Source organism: Psittacula echo, assembly GCF_963264785.1.
Source record: "Psittacula echo genome assembly, chromosome: 10".
Classification (NCBI taxonomy): Eukaryota; Metazoa; Chordata; class Aves; order Psittaciformes; family Psittacidae; genus Psittacula; species Psittacula echo.
Genome location: NC_137741.1, coordinates 11,790,497 through 11,809,753, shown reverse-complemented (window position 1 = coordinate 11,809,753; position 19,257 = coordinate 11,790,497). Strand labels below are relative to the sequence as shown.

At 37.9% G+C, this 19,257-nt stretch overlaps 1 protein-coding gene across 1 annotated transcript; it reads right to left on the bottom strand.

The window, feature by feature from the left end:
* Window positions 1-8,476: 8,476 nt before the first annotated feature.
* On the bottom strand, window positions 8,477-13,805 carry DTWD1 (DTW domain containing 1; the record flags this gene model as incomplete). The annotated part of the gene is made up of 4 exons (XM_080625980.1): window positions 8,477-8,700; window positions 10,864-11,137; window positions 12,344-12,487; window positions 13,530-13,805. 4 exons carry the CDS (start codon window positions 13,803-13,805, stop codon window positions 8,477-8,479), a joined length of 918 nt encoding a protein of 305 aa, XP_080482106.1.
* Between the last annotated feature and the right edge of the window lie 5,452 nt (window positions 13,806-19,257).

Sequence of the window (19,257 nt, the reverse complement as noted above, 5' to 3'; positions counted from 1 at the left end):
GCTGATTTTAATAAGGACTCTAGGAGACTGAACAGATGTACAGACCATTAAACTTGACTTCTCTGGGCAAACTGTGAGCAACTCTTAAAAAAAAAGAATGAAAATTGCTAGGCAAATGGGTGTGTGTTTGGCAGATGAGTCACTGCTGCTTTTGCAGATGTCACATTTCATAAAGCCGTTAAAGGTTTCTTGAAGCAATCACTGAGCGTGAAGATAAGGGTGATTTACTCAATACTGCTGGTGTTATAGATCTAAACTAAGCCCCATTTGTTTATCAGTAGTTTCTCCAGTAATACGCCATTCACCAGCACTGACTAGAAGGAACTATTGAAAATTTTTAGAGGTATGTTCTACCATCTTAACCCAAGCTGTGCAATTGCTTGCTCTACTGCAAGGCTAATTCCTAGACCTACAATGGACTGTCTGTAAATGGAATGCTTCTTGCATGCAGCCATGGAACTGGAACTGAACCGAATAGAGATTGTACATTTGGGCTGTAAGTGAGCAGTGTTGAATTAAACTACGTGGTACAACATAGTGGATGTCATCCTCAGATTCCACATATGTGCTTTATTTAGTGACCTCACAAGGGCCTTGTGTAAGACTGCCTCTAAATTGTAGGAGCATTTATTTTCATGGTATCTTACACAGAGAATGCACAAAATTTTTTAAATAATTTTTGTTAGGACATGTAACTGCCAAGATTTGATTCTAGGTTTGAAGATCAACAGATGGACCCAATTTTTTTTAATTCAGATGAAACAACAAATTGTCATCATTTATTTTATGCTTGATTAATGCGCTTTGGTGTTGCCTTGATAACTTGAAGCAGTGGCTTTTCCTTTCATAATAACACATTTTGTAATATATTTCCTTTTTGTTTCAGATACAGACTTGGCTCGGGTCATTGGTGCAAATGACATAGTGAACTCAGCAGCAGAGGAAAATCCTGATTCTGTTATTGCTAGCGTGCCAATATTGGAACTCTGGAAAGTCAAAAAGGTACTAAAAACCAATGGCAGAGATCAGTACAGTGTTACTTATATTATGTTAATTTCTTGCAAGTGCCAACGTGGAGACATCTAAACTGATGCTTCTCAAGATGAACACACATAGGCAGCTGTTTAACTGAAAATGGTCACTGCCTATGAAGAGGGTAGAACTTTGCAGGGGCCTACAAAGAGAAATCCTGGCCATTTCCATAGGACCATACATATGTCAAACAGCTACAGTATTGAACATTACCTTGCTTGCTTGAATCTACCATGTTAGTTTGCATGGACTTCAAAAGTTTCAAGATTTCTTGTTTCTTACCCCATTATATTCCCCCCTCCCCAATGGATTCTCCTTTTAAAATGAAAAAAAAAGTCAGGCTATGCCTATGTTAGAGATTATTCTGCATTTAAGAGTTTGACAGTACAGTTTTGTTGGCAAATTCCCTGGCAGCTGCTTCAGGCATTGGTTTTAAACCAGTTCCTCAGATCAAGTAAGCCATGTTCAAGGAAAAGTTGAAGCCTTTGGCAATGTAAAAGTTTTTTGCCAACATAGTCATGACAAACAGAATGCAAGCATTTTTGTACTCTGAACTACATAGGTATGCAGATCGAAGCCAGTATTGTAACCACACTTCAATATGTTTTGAGGTTAAAAGAGGTAGTAAAGCGATCCAACTGTTTCAAGTACACTGAGGTGCTTTACATGTTTCTGATGATCGAAGCTGTATTAAGTTACTTCCTTGTCTGCTGTAAATATAAAAAAAAAAACTACCCAAACAAATCAACCCCAAAAACCCAAACCAGGCTCTGCAGCATTGACTTGGCCCAAATGAAGCCCGTGAACAGAGAAAGTGAGATAGAATGTTTCAGCTGCATAGCCTAATCACTAGAAAATGCAGGTTCAGGTCAAATGGAATTCATGCTGCATTTGGCACAAATTTAGTCATGAAACTGAAAGTCCCCCCTCCCCCCCCAATTTTGGAAGAAATAAAACATTTATGATGTTTTTGAAATACGGAATTTCTATGTAGCATTAGCAGCAAACTTTGAAATCAAGTCTGTAGTTTCAGCTTGAGCAAACTTTTTTGCTGGAACCCAAAGTATTGTTCTTTTGTAGAAAAGACACTAAGGATAGGTTATATTTAGACTTAGAAAGAGTCTGATCCTGTTCAATTCATTAGCATCTGTCTCCAAAGCAAATAGTTCCAGGAATTGTACTATAGCAGACTTTTAGGCTGTGAGGATGGCATTCAAGTATGGTTTAAGAAAAAGACCCTCCAAAATTGAGTGCATCCTAGGAATGTTTTTTAGAATTCAATTTTTAATAGAGTAGAAGTAAGGTTTTCCATATGGAAGCCAGCCTGACTCATGATGATGAAAGCCTCAAGAGTCCTAAGTTTGTTCAAAAACCAGGACTGGTAAACATTAACAGATACAGACATTGATACGGGTAGAGATTATATGCAATCATTGTTAGTAGCATGTCTGTTGAAGATGATACTGAGACATAAAATGCCACAAAAAAATGAAGATTTCATGTTATTTACCTCCCAGACAACTTCTTTAATGAAAGGTACATGTTATTCCAGATCATATGCACAAAAAAGTATTCTTACAGAATAAAGGCCAGGTCTTACCTCACTTTGGTAGTACGGAAGGTATATTATAAAATTCACAGTTAGATTAATAGGTTTACATGCTGTTGTTTGCCATAAAAATACAATGAAATAGAGTAAACACTAGCATAAACTGAGGAATTTATAAACTAATCGCGTATTATTAATAAAACCCCAAAACATCAGAGAAACACTGTCTCCGGTTTGGTTATTTTAGTCTCTAGTAAATAATCAAAAGACAACAAAGAAACCATCATGTTGCATGATATACAGTATGAATTTTCCATCAAGGGTTGTATATGTGTAGGTTCACTGTAGGTGTTCCTGCACACAATTACTTGGGGCAAATACATTTTCCTTCATACCAGGGAGGCTGCACTTTTGCTCCTTTCTCCCCTTCTCTGCTGAGCTAATGGTGGAGCATGATCCACAGCACTTCCTCTGTGCAGGTGAGTCAGAATTTCTGTGTAGTTCAACATGCTTTGGATTTTTCTTTGCAGTTTTATAATTTTAGTTGTTTTGGAATAATCTGTTTATTCCTTTGGCATCTTTTGACATGCCCTGTTAAGCCTGGATAGATGGACAGACAGATGTGCTAAACTGTTTTAACAAATAATATTTTGGTGCTGCTTAGAGATGCAAAGAAAACATGATACTTTCAGACAGCAGCAGGGAACTACACTAGACTCATTAGCAACACTACTGGGAGTGCTGGAAAGGTATGAAATACTATTTGTTTTTTCCAGTGTATTGTTTGGAGGGATAATACAGCACTTGTGCTGATTAGTGCATCCAAACTTAACAAATCAATTCCTAGTCAAAGTACTCATCTGTGTACATTAAAAGGCACAGCTGTATGCCTGTATAGAGGCTCAGCTGTTTGGCTGTATCTAATTAAAATATACATTTGGTCTGTACGTATAACAGTTTAATCTTTAATTTTGTAAACTCTTGATACCGTGGCTTAATTTTCTTTGTATGTTCCCTAAGATAGAAACAGCATAGGAGAAAATCTTTGGCTTCTGTCCTAATGCACTTATCGGTAGGATGAAGGTATATGTTATTGATACTTACATATATACATGTACTTCTGTACAGCTCTTCTAGCCCTGTTGTTGGAAAATTTTACCATTAGAACTGCTGAAGTAATAATACTCAACCTTTAGATTTCATGCTGAGTTCAACTGGCTTATAGCTTCGTATGTAGAGATGTTAGTTGGAAATCAACTTTGTAGGTAAGGAAAGTGAAGCACACATGATGATAGGGTGAGCAGGACTTGGGTATACTGGTGTGGAGCATTCTCTTCTGTTCACTCTTTAGTGGTATGTTTCTAAACATCCTATTACAATACCAGTGGTCTGAAAAGTCAGCAGTAAAATGATAGTTGATTTGAATGGGAGAACACCACCAGTAGTGCTAAAGTTATACAAAAATTCCCTTTTCCAGTGAAGTGAAAATACAAAGTCTGTTTTGTGTTAGAGAAGTCGTTCCCACTTCTTGCTATGGGACTCAAGAAATACTTGTATTTTTTTTTCTGGCAGGTGCTGGTGAGGAAGCCACACCATAATTTTAAAGTTTAATGTGATACATTACTTTCAAACTTCTACAGCATCTGACTTCTCTTCAGAATCCATAAAATGTCAGCAATATCTTAACTTTCTCAACAGGCGTACAGGAAGAATGTAGTAAATTTTTCATATGAACACTTACTTTGAATGTTGGCATTACTAAGTGTCACCAGTCAAAATCAACATTCTAACTTACGACAGCATTTGAATTTTACTCAAATAATGTGTCTCAAGACAGGGGATAACAGTTCAGGAACTATGCTGAGTTGTTCAGTACCTTGATGGGTGACCTCATAATCTGGCATCAATAGATCAGTGACTTACTGCCACGTGATCTTTTCATCTTAGGGGGAAAGCTTTCCTGTTTTAACATTGCTGCAGTCACCATTAAGTTTTGTGCCACAAATCAAGTTTGAATTCAGCTGATGCTCAGCTTTTTGGAATTCTTTGAGACAAGTTAATGGTGTGTATTAATGGCATTATAGTAATGATGGGAAACTAGTAGGAAGCTGTTCACACACACCACCCCCCCACCCCCCGCCCTTATTTTGGTATTTTCAAAGGCAGGTATAGGTGGAATAGATTTTTGTATCATGTTACATATTCTGTAAGTATGCTATGACATAGTTTATGAATATAGACTGATTTTTAAAGCATTCAGGCAAAATACTGAAAGTCAGTGAAAGTGAGAGACAAGAACAGATTGCTACATTATTCTGCAGTTGGGCCTGGAGGAGCCTCTGTGGAAAACCAGATGGACTCAAACTATTAAAAATGAATAAAAAAGGCAAGGAGAAGTAGCAAAGGATTTAAATCAGGTGAGATTACAAGTGCTTTGGAAGCTGCTTCTGTAGATTCCAAGTTGCCATCTCTTTTCAGTCTCAATATATCTTTACCTCACCCATGCACTGATACGACCCTCTGTTCAACCTAGGCTTGGAACATTTGTGCTACCTTCCAGGAAAGGAATTGGGTTTTGCAGCTCCCTCTTATTCCTTTTGAGAAAAGGATTAAATAGTGCCTCTGACCAAGCATACAGGCATGCTGAAGTGAAGCCACTTCATGCTCCTGGCCAAACAAAGAACAAAAATACCCACAATAAGCAAAAGCAGATGGCTTCAGTGGCAGGAAATGAATGAGCCAGACTGCAGGTAAAATGGTTCTCTGAGCACACTGTGGAGCTTTGTAATGACAGGTTCTTTGTTATCTGGGGCCTCCCCACAGGAGGCCAGATGTCTTCTGTTGTGAAAGGAGATAGATAGAGATGCTCTTCCTTTTCCTCCCCCTTTAACTTATGGCTGTTTAAGTTACTGCTAATGGAAGTAGAAGCCTGTTTACCTCCTTGCTCTCTGATGTTTTTGGAAACAGAAGAGATAGTTAGTGCAGGGGTATTCTGATATGAAAGAGAAGGCCCAGAACTGGCCTTTACCTCCCCATGACCTTAATTTGAAAGAACAGCGAGGTCAGTGCTGCTAATTGCACTTGAAAGGATTAACCACTTGATCGCTTTTATTTAGTGGAACAAAATTATTTTTCAGTCTCAAAGCTGGAAAAATGTATCAGCAGTTTTGAGACATTTTCAGTGTGAGGTGGAGGACTTCGCTGGTTTGGCTGCTTATACCGATACGGTAATTAAATAGAGGATTTAAACATTTTTACATATGGGAGAGGAGGGAGAACTACATCTGCTCAGAGCAGATCTGCAGCAGAAGTGACAATAGCCTCCTTCCCGCCCTCATGAAAGGTTATCAGAGGAATATCAACAGACCATAATTAATGACAGATATTAGATGTGCCTCTGTCACTTGTGTAAGAATGACTCTTGCATTACACCGCAGTTGCACTGGAAGAAGAATCTGAACCCAATTCCGGGACGCAGTGTTCCAGATTTACAATCTTTTCTGTACGTTGATTTCACCTGAGAATTAAGACTAATTTACTTTTGGAATAGATTCTTAATTCCCATTGTTCAAATAAAGTAAGAGACACAAAACTTAAATTTGGAAACCATTCTTAACCTTGTGAAACTATTTTCCAAAAGTAACAAAGAACAGCTTATATAAGCTTTTATCTGACCTCTGCTTCTTAAATAAAAAAACATGTTTTCAGGGAAATGTGTCTTGGAAGTAACTCCCCCTCCTCCCCGGATTTTTCTCTCTGGTTCTTGTAAAACGTTAGGTCAGTGGGTTCATTTTATTTTTGTTTGTTTAAAGTGGGTGAAAGTTTCCTTCTCAAGCCATTGTACTTGTGTGACTTAAAAAAATATTACAACAATCTTTGTTTAAGAAACACAAGAACAGATGGAAATGTCAAAAGACTATCAAAATTCATACCAAAGGAAATAGCATTAATCATTGTAGAAAGCTAAAATAGCCTCTCAATAGCAATAAGAACCAAATGAATAAGAAATGTGTTGCTTCAATAACGCTGAGACATGACTGCTGATTTTTCTCATTGCCTGGCACATGAACTCAATATATATGTGTATTTAAAAATGATGTTTCTCATTCTCTTCAAGCCTGTGTTTCTCATGATGCTGTTACAGTTCCCGCACATTTCACATGCATTTATGTAACTTAACTAGCATTTCTTTCTGTAAATGGAATTGTGTTTTGGTTTTCCACTGAAATGCATTTTCATATGCATTCGTTAAGATAGGTATGACTTGCAGAGAGTGTATTTATATCTTCTGTTTTAAGTAATTAAAGAATCCTAGAATAGCATGGGTCGGAAGGGACATTATTCAAAGGTCATCTAGTTCAACCCCTCTTCAATAAACATGGACATCTTCAACTAGATCAAGCTGCCCAATTGTTAATATTGCAATATTAACTTTGATTTCAATATCCTGAAGCATTAAAAAATCTCCTACAAATCTGTTGTTTGAGCCTGTATATAGCTGTGTCAGCATAAGATTTTCTGGCGGTATTTTTCAAGGCATTGTTTCTATGATCACCAGGGTGTGATAGGGCCCTCCTGGGCTACAGCTGATAAGTTAGGCCAGTTTTTTGAGGAAAATATGCAACAAACTTCAAGTTTCTTGTTTAAAAAATTATCTATTATATTTTTTCTGTGTCACTTTGATAAGATTTAGTGTTTTCTTAAGTAACATGCTTCTGAGACTATTCACAAATATTTATCCATCTTACATTGTACCTCTACTGAAACATTCTTTTTCTGTCTTAAGACTGTAATTTTTACCAACTTGATTTTTTCTGGCAGAACATCCTAGCATGATGCAAATATATTTGTATAACTGCTTGTAAAGATACAGTTTAGGACTATTACCTCTGCCAGCATCAGCTGCATGGTATAGCTTGGCAGTCACGCTTCTATAATTACATTCACATGTGATGACTCTGCCAGCAGTGCTATATATACCATCAAAACTTTCATCAGCATCAGACAAAATCTCATTTAGCTGTTCAAATTTGCACTATTACTGCAAAAGAAAAACACAGCAGATGGATAGTCTGCCTAAATTAAGGATGTCTTGTTGGAATTGTTGTGGTCAGAACAAGTATCTTCCCTATTTTTTGTCTCTGCAAATTACTTTGTCTTGTGTCCTGCAAAAATATGTTTCCAGACAAAAGTATGTGGCATCTATAAAATTTTACTGTTTATGATATGCCACTGTGACATTTAAGTTTATGTTGCAGAAAATGATAGTAATTAAAAAATTATCCAAAAAGTATGTGAATGGTACTACAGAAATCATACACTATATAATGTTTAAAGAGAGCATTCTTTTCTATTACTAGGACAATTTTCCAGCATTAGTCTCGAAAATACATGATTTATATTCTAGTCACTTAATGTGGTCTTTCATTTTGTACTGGCACACCCTCAGTTAAATACCATCCTAACAATTTCACTCAGCTCTTCATGTCATGAAAGTGAAATCAGTTTTACTGGGTAAAACACAATGAAAACACCTGAAATAAAGTATTAATAACAATAAAAAGCTAGCATGCTAATTCCTTTTCACAGTTTCACAGACATGACTCCTTATGGCAAGAGGGGCCAAGTCCTCCTATCCCCACCTCAGGAAATAATCTCACTGTGATGACACAACACTTAGCACAGCCTGACTTTTCAAAGGAGTAATTCTTATCAGACTGCTCATCAGAGTAGTTCTACAACCTCAAGTGTACAGGACATAAGATCTGCAGCTTACTTTCAGACAAATACTTAACCATTATTAAGAGTACAATCTATTTCCAGATTACGTTTGTGCAGTTTATCATCATAAAAGAAACCAACTACAGTGTAACTTACCTATAGACAGACATCTTACTATTTTCCTGCACACTTGGCATTTTTAATCAATGTGTACATAAATGAAAAGAAAAAAAGCAGATTATCATATTGTCCTTTGTAGTTCTCTTTCAAAATCTCCTGATGATAGTCTACAAGGAAATAATAAATTGCTTCTATTGTGGAAAGGTATGTATCTGGCTTCCCCTTCTGATGACGCCAAAAGCAAGTTTTCCTTGTCTTCAACTCAATTTGCAGCAACCCTGTCAAGAAAAAAAGATTTCATAGATTAAACAATGTGGATTGGTGGATGGGATGGCAAGCAAGTTTTAAGTTTTGTTTTCTGAATTTGCTGCTAGCCTGCTCGATGCCTGCATGCATGTAACTTCTCTTCCAGTACCTCAATTTCTTTTCTGTAAAATGGAGGCAGTAATTTTATTCTCCTTTGTGTACCACTTTGAAATTTAATGAGAAAGTGCTGTAAATGCGAGCTTACAGTCCTCATCTGCAATTAAATTTATAGGTTAATCCTCTCATTCATACAGCTTCATAGCCTTCAGCAAACTGCATGGTCTGTTCAGATGGGAAGAGTGAAAACCACATGTACAAAGTTTCATCAGTGTTCATAAAATTATTAATAAAATTCATTGTTTGCAAAGCTAATAGCTTTCAGTGGAAAACAGAATGCCTCAGTTTTGCTGAAGTGAGGAATATTTTCTAAGAGCTAGGCACTTCATTTGTTTAAGTAACTGAAATCTCACAGGGATTACTCAGGAGTAAGTATAAGAGAATCTGGTCATTAATTTTATTAGAAACTAAAAAGCATTCCCACTTGAGATGAAAGAATGAAATCTGGTCTCTGTATGGCACATGGAAATCTTTTATCTACTATAGTCTCTTAACTGTTTTATTATTCAGATGAATTTTATATGTCTATCTTGGTTTTTATGTTCCTTAAGAAGCACAAACTTAAAACCACCTTAATGTGTAATGACTTTGTAAACAGGATGGACAGCTGCATTATAAAAAACAGTTTATACACCCATCAAGGTGTATACCAGCATCAGCTTGTAAAATTATCTCTTTCTGAATGTTAAAATCAGATCCTTAAGTGTGTGTCATGGGATGGTTTAGTAAAAGTAAAAGTAACTATGGTTTTAGGATTGCTTGGAAGTTACAAAGAAGTTTCAGTAAGATCCAAATTCAGGAGTGCAAACTGGCCTATAGCCCAGCACTTGTAATTCTATACTTTTTACCTTCAAACTGCATTTAATTCTTTCTAGTGTAATTGCAAGATGGATTTAGTTGTTTCCTTTGCAGTTAGGAATGTATGATATCTTGCATAGTAAAATAAATCTCTTCAACAGCATTCAGGAAAAAAAAAAAACTGAACAAGAGATTCCATCATTGAATTTAAATGTTATTGTTGGCATTATGTTAGCCTAATTATTACCTCTAATAATGCTTACATAAGTATCCTAAATAGTAATAGGAAACTTCATGTTTCCCTGAAGAGATTTCAATACTTGAATTCTCAGACCTAACCGAAGTGAAATCTTCATCAAATTCAGCAATGTTCCCACCTTAACAGCAGTGAACTAAATTTAGTGGATGATTCCTCCAATGTAAACTCCCACCTATTTGTGGTTTGAATACAAACAACAGTCCATTGAAGGCAAGACTGCTGACACTGCTGAGCTTACTACAAATGCAGGATCAGTTCATTTCAAACACAGAATTTTAGGATTTTTTTTTAACAAAAAAAAAAAAAATCAAAGGAGCTTAAGGGTTACAGGGCATGTTTCCCTCATCTGTACTGCATCTATATAGCCATAGGCAATGCTTTATTACAAACACTGATCATTCATATCAAAGCTTACAGTATTAGGGAGATATTTGGTAACAGGATTTTAATTAGCCAATACATTATACTAACGTGGGGTTCTTTAATAAGCTGACTAGACTGCAAAGCAAAGCAACATTCATCCTGCATCCTAGCCTTTGAAACTCTCTTTAGAATCCAGTGCAAAGTACGCCCTATCAAGCAGGGTTTATGTATTACATATAAACTTGATAGCCTGCCTCCCAGCTAAGTGCACCTTTTTCACTAATGAAAGTAATTTCAAACTCCTATGTATTTCAAACTCCTGGCTCTTGCTAAATTGTTTTATCTTTTGTGGTTTTATTTAGAATACTTAAATGTAAACTTCTTGTAATGAACCTAAGACAAAAATCCTTTGCAGAATTACAAGTTTTAGCTTTCAGTGATTGGAGGGTGTGGAGGGCAAGCAGGCATTCCTTTTTTGTCTGGAAAGTAATGAGGTCTTACCATACTCAGGTCTGTTACAGAGATGTATATTTTTCCTTTTCTGTAGCAAAAATATCTCAGTATCAACTTTTTTTTTTTTTTTTTTTTTTTTTTTTACCTTGAAGTCGTTCATCAGTTATTATTTTGTTAGTTTGATTCCAGGTACTGTCAATAAATATTATTTTCTTCAGTCTAGTGCCTTCGTTTCCATTGGTTGAGATGCATTCATTTAGAACTTTTTCTTCTTTAGGTTCTAGTTTTGCTTGCTTAAGAAATGGTTCTCTGGAACAGTCATTATCATTAGCACAAGTGCCTTTCTTAGCATACTTTTGGAGATGGAAAGCAATATCTTTTACTGAAACTGAATTGGGGCCAGGAAATATAAGTGCTATCTAAACAAAGAAAAAGAAATGTGATGTTAACAAAATCTGATAAAACACCAGGAATTGTTTCATTAAAGAACAGAGATTTTCTATCCCCATCCACAAACATTTAAGTCAGGACAAGAAGAAAAAGTATCTCATAAAAAATATTCTGTTGTCTAAAAGGATAAAAGACTATGTTAAAACAATGAATACTTGTTAGAAATCTTTGAGTATCACCTCCATGCTTCTACTACTAATTCTAATACTTTGTAAATAACAGTTTTTTCAGCCTAGATAATGGTGTCAGCCCTGAGAAAATTAAAATTTCACTTGTCATTGCCATGTATGGGGCAGGAAGGCCATAAAAAATAGTTTCACATTTTATTCATGAGTCTTGGATAAGAAGAAAAAAAATCTCTTCTGCCCTTGTGTCTGTTGCAGGTCCCACAAGTATCTTGTATGAAAAAGACCAGTGATGACCTTAGTGTTTTTTTCAGTTGCTTACTGCAGCATTCAGAATCTGTGACTTGGGAAGGCTGGACAATACAGAGTTACTGCAGTATCTTCCCTGTTCCTCATTCTGCCTTATTTTAGCTTCCTACCTCTTTGCCACCTCTGCTTTCCTTCAAGAAAATAACATATCTATGAAATACGTATCTTTTTTTCTTCATGTAGTCAAACATGACAATTACATCAAATGTGTAAACTTCAGATTAATCACACCATTTAAATGAGCAAATAAATCCAAGTCCATAGCTCACATTTTTCAGGTTCTGTCCTGACTGAAGTAGGCATTTTAGGTTTTCTCTGAAATAGGGAATGTTAAAAATTTCAAAGAAGTTTAAATACTGCAGCTGCTGAATAGGGTGAGCACAACAACTAACTGCTATTTAACTTGCTCTAAGTTGAATACTTTCATGTGTTTCTGAAAATATGTTTGGGCAAAATATTTCTTATGGTACACAGTGAATCAAACTATATGTTATCTAAGGTGGCAAATACAGGACATTCAAGGTGGTTAAGTAGTACTATGGTTTTTACAAGCTTTGTAGGACACTCCATAACCACTGTATATTTTGAGAGAGTGCAAGATAAGAGTGGACTGGATTAACAGAACAGTGCTTCCCTCCCACTCCTTCCCAGCAGAGTGCAGTACCACTACAGGAGGAAGTTCAGAAGATTCCTCTGCATTTCCCCAGCACAAAGCCCAGATATCTGTATGGAATTTCTTACTTCATGTCTTTTTTCTTCGTATTCTGGAATGCAAGGGTATTTATATATTGTAACATCATCGGGTGCCAGGAGCTTAGCATGCACAGCAGTGCTTTTGCCATCTGTTTCATTTGGGTGTTTAATGATGTCAATCTTCAAAGGTAACTATAGTAAAAAAGAAAAGAAATACGCAATTATTTATGCAGGTGCAAAATGTTATGCAAGATCCAGTAGAAATCCCTATGGACATGTAATTAAGAAATATTTGACAATTTCTGACAATGTTTTTGTTTTAACAGGTTTAGAACTAAACCAGAGACAAGTGATGTGAAGCACCTCTTACATTCAGTTCATCTAGATAATTAAGCAATTAATGCAATTTGGAATGCTGCAGCACTAGTGTGATAAAACATTTAGGAATAGTATCTCTAAGGTAAATAATATGTGGTCTTGATTTGATCAATATAATGGTTGTAAATATGAATGCTTATCTGTATTAGACATTCACCTCATTGCAAAAATGGCTGTTTCAATGAAAATGCACTTAAATACACTAGGTCAAATTTCCAAAGTACTTCTAAAATACGTATTTTCATGATGCTTTCAAACTACACAGTGCCTTCAAAGTGCATTTTAGTTCCTAGGTGATTCTGCAAAATGTCAGTCCTCAGATGATTTATTCAAGTACTTTAGCTGAAAGGCATTAGGCTTTTTAGTCTTTATTTAACAGTGTTATCTGAATTATACAACCATGACATTTAGGAATGCCTTTTAGCTCACATTTGCATTTTATGTAAAATTTCTATGGACAGAAATTATGGACAAATCATTTTTTGTTCCCGGTGTGCTCTGTTCTGGCCAGAGTTCTTAGACACTGAAGAATGAAAGTATTAGCACTGTACAGAAACTTTTAAGAACTAAGTGAAAACAACCATTTGCACAAAAAGCTGAGTGATTCAGCATACCTTCCCATCCAGCAGATATGCAAATGAGGATTGGAACACTGTCAGTGTTTGTACACATAATTCCTCACATAAGAACAAGAATTTTACCTAACTGTAGCTTATAGCTGTACTTAATAGCTGTGTTCAAGATGAACATCCATAACGAATTAATCAGAAATGAAACATCCACAGACAGACTGTTCTCCATCCCTAGTAACTAAAAGGCACAAGAATATTATAAAAAATCTGTAAGAAATATTAACCTTCACAGTTGGAATTTCTTTGGTAGGGACAGTTTCAACAGGAACAAAGCATGTATAACAATAAAACATCCTTGAGCTACTGCATCGAGGACATTTTGATCTCCCACTCTTCTTTGCCTTTTCAAGTACTTCCTGCGATGCTAGCTGTAGTTGTTGAAGTGGGTTATCTTGAAACGATGATGGAGCCTGCAATTCTACACTTTCCAAACATTCAGAATTTCTTTTTGGTTCTTGAGAGTTTTCTTCATTTACCAGTGTAGGTGAATTTAAAGACATGGTTAGCTGAAACAGACAGTATGTTGCTGCTGTTAAATAAAATCCAATATACTGTGAACTAATTTATTATAAATGATTCTGTATGATCCAATTTAGCAAAAAATACTCATCAAAGAAGGTATATCCTGTAACAGAAAGAAAAACAAAATTATCTGATTCAGTTGTTACAGCACAAGAACTCCAAACATATTTCAGGAGAGTATGAGATAAATGGCTAGAAGGAGCTTGAGATCTGTATCCTTAATGCACATATGTGCACATTCATCATTTCACTGAGGTAAATTCTCCCACTCAACGTGTGCAGAACTACTTTTTTCCTTTGGTAGGATCACTGTCTAAAAGCTTGTGAAAACACTGGTAGACACCATTTACCTGGATGTATAGTCCCATTAGTCTTCAGCATGACTACTGCCAATGAATTAAATGTCTACAGGATGGAAATTCGTAAGAGGTAATTGCACAAAATCAGATTTCTATCCTGAATTTTATTGTGTGTGGGTAAATCAAACTACCTGAATGAAATCCCTGATGACAGAACTTTGTGAGATAAAAGAAATCTTCCAGGAGCAAGGCTTGAGGCTGAAAAATTAGTCTTAAGAACTAAAATGCTGCTTTGGTGCTCCCTATACCAGACAGTAAGTGCTGATCCAGTCTAGGCTCACTCTGCAACTTCGTATTTATTAATGTTTTTTATTTCAGCCTTTCTGCAGGACAGATGCTGTCTCACCCTTTGCAGCTGGCATAAAATTTTCACTCTGTACTCTCAGTAATGTTTTGGAAACCTGACTGTATGCCCATACCCGATCCAGCCAGAATTAGCACTGCTGTGTGCAGAAGCTCACAGGCACAGTTTTTGCGGAACCCTTCTGACTAGATCACTCTCTGGTCTTAAAAGCAGCTCCCAGGCAGGAGCCTGCACAGCCTGCAGTAGTTACAAACTGCCTTTTACACTCTGCGCTGCATCACTTGAAATGAAAGAAGTCATTCTCAGTATTTACTTTCAGCTAATTTAGGTTTACTTTTTCATGTCAGGGATCACACTTGTGAAATGATGTAACAAACCAGTCATGTTTTACAAAAACAAACAAACAATAATTTTGGAGATGTGATCCAAAATTAAGTGTTAAAATAAAACCAAGTGTAATTTAATTGAGAAATAACAAAACCAAAACACACTAACTTTCCAATAAAAATTTAAAATTAATCCCAGAAATATTAGTTGGTTTTTCTTGTAAAATTAAATACTCATGATACCATATGATCATATGAATCATATGATACCTTCCTCTCCTCTGTTGCCAAGCTCTAACTTTTGAAAGGTCAGGGGTGTCCATTCAAATTAACATAAAATCTAATATGCATACAAATTTTATAGTGCAACTTGCTTTCACATATCTCTGAGATAAAGCAAATATACCCTAAATCTCATGTTTCCACACAGAGCAAGGACAGTGAGAAGCCCTGTAATTTGACATGCATTCCCAGCCTGATTCTTTTCCATATAACGTCTTACAGCACTGTTCAACTATGACACCCCAAAGGACTTTATTGATACCGATGAAATATGCTGCACTAATGGCACAAGAAAACTTTTGTACAAGTCTCAAAATAACAGCTGTTCACAGTTACAGCAGCGTATGTTGTTTATTTTTCAAAAAAAGACAACAATGGAGTTTACAATTTTAAGACTGTAAATAAAATCTACACCTGATCTCCAAAACCCCGATAAATCACTGCTGCTGCATGGGACCCTCTGCATTCCAACTGCAGTCTTAAGGTAACTTAAAATCTCAGCCTGGACAAAGCGATTTTGTGTCAAGCTCATGAAGTGCCAGGCAACGCTCATCTCGGTTACTGCCGGGTGCTCACGCACCTCTGCTCGCTCCTGCCTGCTGAGCACTGCGGAAGCAGCACGGTTAGGTCCGGTTGTAGGGTAACAGCTTCTGGGGACGACCCAGGGATTCCGACAACATACAGGACTCGGGCTTTCTGCAGCAAGGAAGCGGCGGAGCTGCACAAAGCAGCAGTAGGAAATGCACCGGTACTCTGAGGAACACAGCCCTCCGCTGCTGGGATGTCGCCCGAAAACAACAGAGCAGTTCCGCCCCGGCACCCAGAGGCACCAAGGCCTTCGAGGGCCCAGCTGAAGGCCACAGTGGCAGAGTGGGGCCGCCTCCCCCCCCGAAGAGAGCGGCCAGGCCGCCCCGGGGCCCCGCCCGCCCCTCGCAGGCCGCGGGGCTGCCAGAGCGGCGCTGCCTCCGCGATGCGCTCCCTCGGCTCTCTTCCCTGCCGTGGCCTCGCCGCCCTCGCGGTGTGGGCGGGGAGATCCATACCCCCTCAGGCGCCTTTCCTCACCCGCTCCCTCGGGTCCGGCCCCTCCGCGGGCCGGCGCTCGCCGCAGAGGGCTGTCCAGCTCTTCCGCGGCCCTCACAGGCCCCGGAACGAAACTGTCGGGCTCGGCCGCCGCGGGAAGGAGGGGACCGGAAGAGTGGGCGCGGGGCGTCGCTGTTCGGCGGGAGCAGTTGCTAGGGGCCCTTAGTGACAGCGCGTGCCAGGAGAGGGGCAGCGCGTGCCGGCTGCGGCCGCTGAGGAGGCGCGTGGCGTGCCCACGCGACAGACAGACACTGACAGACTGACTGATTGACTGAGGGCCCTTCTCCACGGCGGGATGTCCTCCCCCCGCACGCCTCCGTGGCCAGCGGTCTGGCGACAGCTCGGGGTGGCCCCGGTAGATGAAGGACACGTCGGAGCAGCCCGAGGCAGTGACTCCCTCCTTACGGGTCTGCTCTAGTATTGGGGTTTGTGTTTATTTGAGGGCATCTGGCCCCGAACCGTCTCTTTCACGTGGCGTGTGACAAAAATCTGAACAGAGAGCACATCCCGTTACCTGCAGGGTTGAAATCCGCCCTATTCCCTCCCAGGTTTTCTCAGCCGGTGTGAAATGTCTCCTCAGGCGTTTTCTCCGGGGCGGTGGCAGCACCCTGCAGGTCTGTCTGCCTTGTAGAAACACCTGGAACCCTCTGAGGGTTTGCTTCACGCCGTTGTTAACTCTGGGGAAGCTAGGCAGGATATCTTTACCTGTATTATTTTCCACTACCTTATTAGTATTCTTGCTGCATACTATGGCTGACTTCAAGAGCTGGAACAATTATGTTACTCTATTCCTTTCTTGTTTTGCAGCTCTCCCTAAGTTGTGCGTGGGATCTTTTCTGCAGAATTCCTTGGCCTGCTTGAGGATGCTGCTCTACGGTAGCATTTACCCAATATTCAATGTTCAGTAACTCCATTTTTAGGTTGAAGTAACTAAACTAAACCAGTAATTTTGGTATAGAGAATATTTCTCTCAACTCAGTGAAGTCTGTGATATATTAGTTGTAATAGCCTTAGGGGGGAAAGTTGACATTGTAGGGAGACTTTGTGCCAAACTTTGATCTCAATTACACCCCAGAAACCTCACTGACTTCAGTGGTTTTACGTTCAGGGGCAGAGGATTTCTACCAGCATTCTGTTGTTGTTTGTTTTGTTTTGACTTGCTCAGTTCTTCATGCCAGCACTATGAAATGCATTGCGGTAGTACAAAAAATGTCGACATTTCGCCGTAGTTTTAATCTCCTTACGCTGTGACAGTGCATCTTGATGTAGTTAATTATGTCAAAATAAAAAAGTTTATTGAACACAAAGAAGACTTCTATAATAGTTCCTAAATTCTTTCTTGCCGCATTTAATTACAGTAGGTTTTACTAAACGCTCTTTGGATGATCTCTTCGGGTACTTCTTGTTTGGGAACAAGCATCCTGCTCAATACTTAAAAGCAGACTCTGAAATCTGAATTACTTCTTTGTATACTTTTATTCTATACAGTTACTTGCACAAAAGCTGTGATATTAACAAAACTGGTTTTAGGAATGGTTGCTGCATCGTTTTTGCTTGAGGTTCTTAATTTCACAGTTGACTAAAATTATTACTGTTTTCAAACCAGTATTTCTCACACATGGTTTCTGCTCAGATATAACAATGTAAAGTTTTGAGGTTTTAATTATACTGAACTCAGAAGGTGGATTTCAGTGAGACTTTGGTTAATCTGCAACTGTGACATTCTTCCAACTTTGAAACCTTTATGTAAGAACAGTGCTACATTTTTTTCAGTATATGTTTTAGAGGTACACAGATAATAATAGTGTGAACGTTTTGCATGGAGGTGCTGAAAAGATGATGGAAGTTCTGCCTTTATGATTAACGGTCCTTGCATATTTTCCCACATTTTTAGCATGTTTCTCGGCATCTAAGAATGAGTGCTAGTATTCTGTTTATTGGAAGAAATGACAGTGCACGTGCTCTATGTGTGCTGTTGTGATAGCTTTGATTGTCAGGTTTAGTTACCTGAAGTTTAAATATTTGCTAATGTAGGTTATCTTAGGGTTTTCTGGTGCAAACAATTCTTACTGTATGTCTGCAGGAAATGCAGAAGCCTCCTTTTACTTTTGAAGAATTCTTATGTTCTCAAGATTTGGTGAGTCCAAATGCTTATTATTTTAACTACCCATGTGTATGGTGAATTGAAGAAGCAGGACGCAGGTCCTGAGCAAAGCCATGTGAATGTAAATACTGAGAATTGAGTTTGAGCATAGATTGTATTTCCAGGACCCTCAGGCACTGGAAACTAAGAGGTTTGTAGAAATGGCAAACCTTTAAGAGAGCTGCCTCTCTGTTAACTTCCTTTTTTTTCAAAGCTAACCCATGGAGGAAAATTTCTGTCTGCTGTACAGTGATTTTCTGCTGTTGTTAAAGTATGCTTGAGTGATGACACTGAATCAAGCTGTGTTTAAAATATTTGGTCAGTCCACAGTATTACTAACATAACAGAAAGTCCTGAACCCTGAGGCAAAAAGCTCTGATGGGTATGAAAAGGGGAATAGCTCGTTTTGCTTTTTAATGAGTTGCTTTCTTTTCTTGTATTGATAAGGCTGCTGGGGAAATCTTTGAATATGTGTTTCTTTTCTTAAAGAACTTGATATAATGTGGTTACCAATGGTTCATTGAAATTACATTCTTTTTAGAGGAAACAGAACTTTCCTTTTGACCTGCCTACATTATTTGCAAGTATTGATTCACTCAAAGCCTTTAACTACAGAGCTATGAGAAAAATCACTCTTTTGCTATGAACTAGAACTTCTTCTATCACAGGAACAAAGAAATAAAAAATGATAAAAATAATTTCAGTGGACAGAACATTCCATAGTAAGTTTTTTTATCTTTAAAACGTATATTTTTAGGAGGAGCAATTTGACATAAAAGTGGAGACATTTTCATTTGGCATCATGTCAAAACAAAATATTACTATGTTTTAATATTCTAATTGTTTTTTCTCTCTTTTTACCCTAAAATAAACATTTGTGCATTAATAGTTTGCATTTAATTTTTTTTCTTTTTAAGAAATAATTTGTCTTACTGC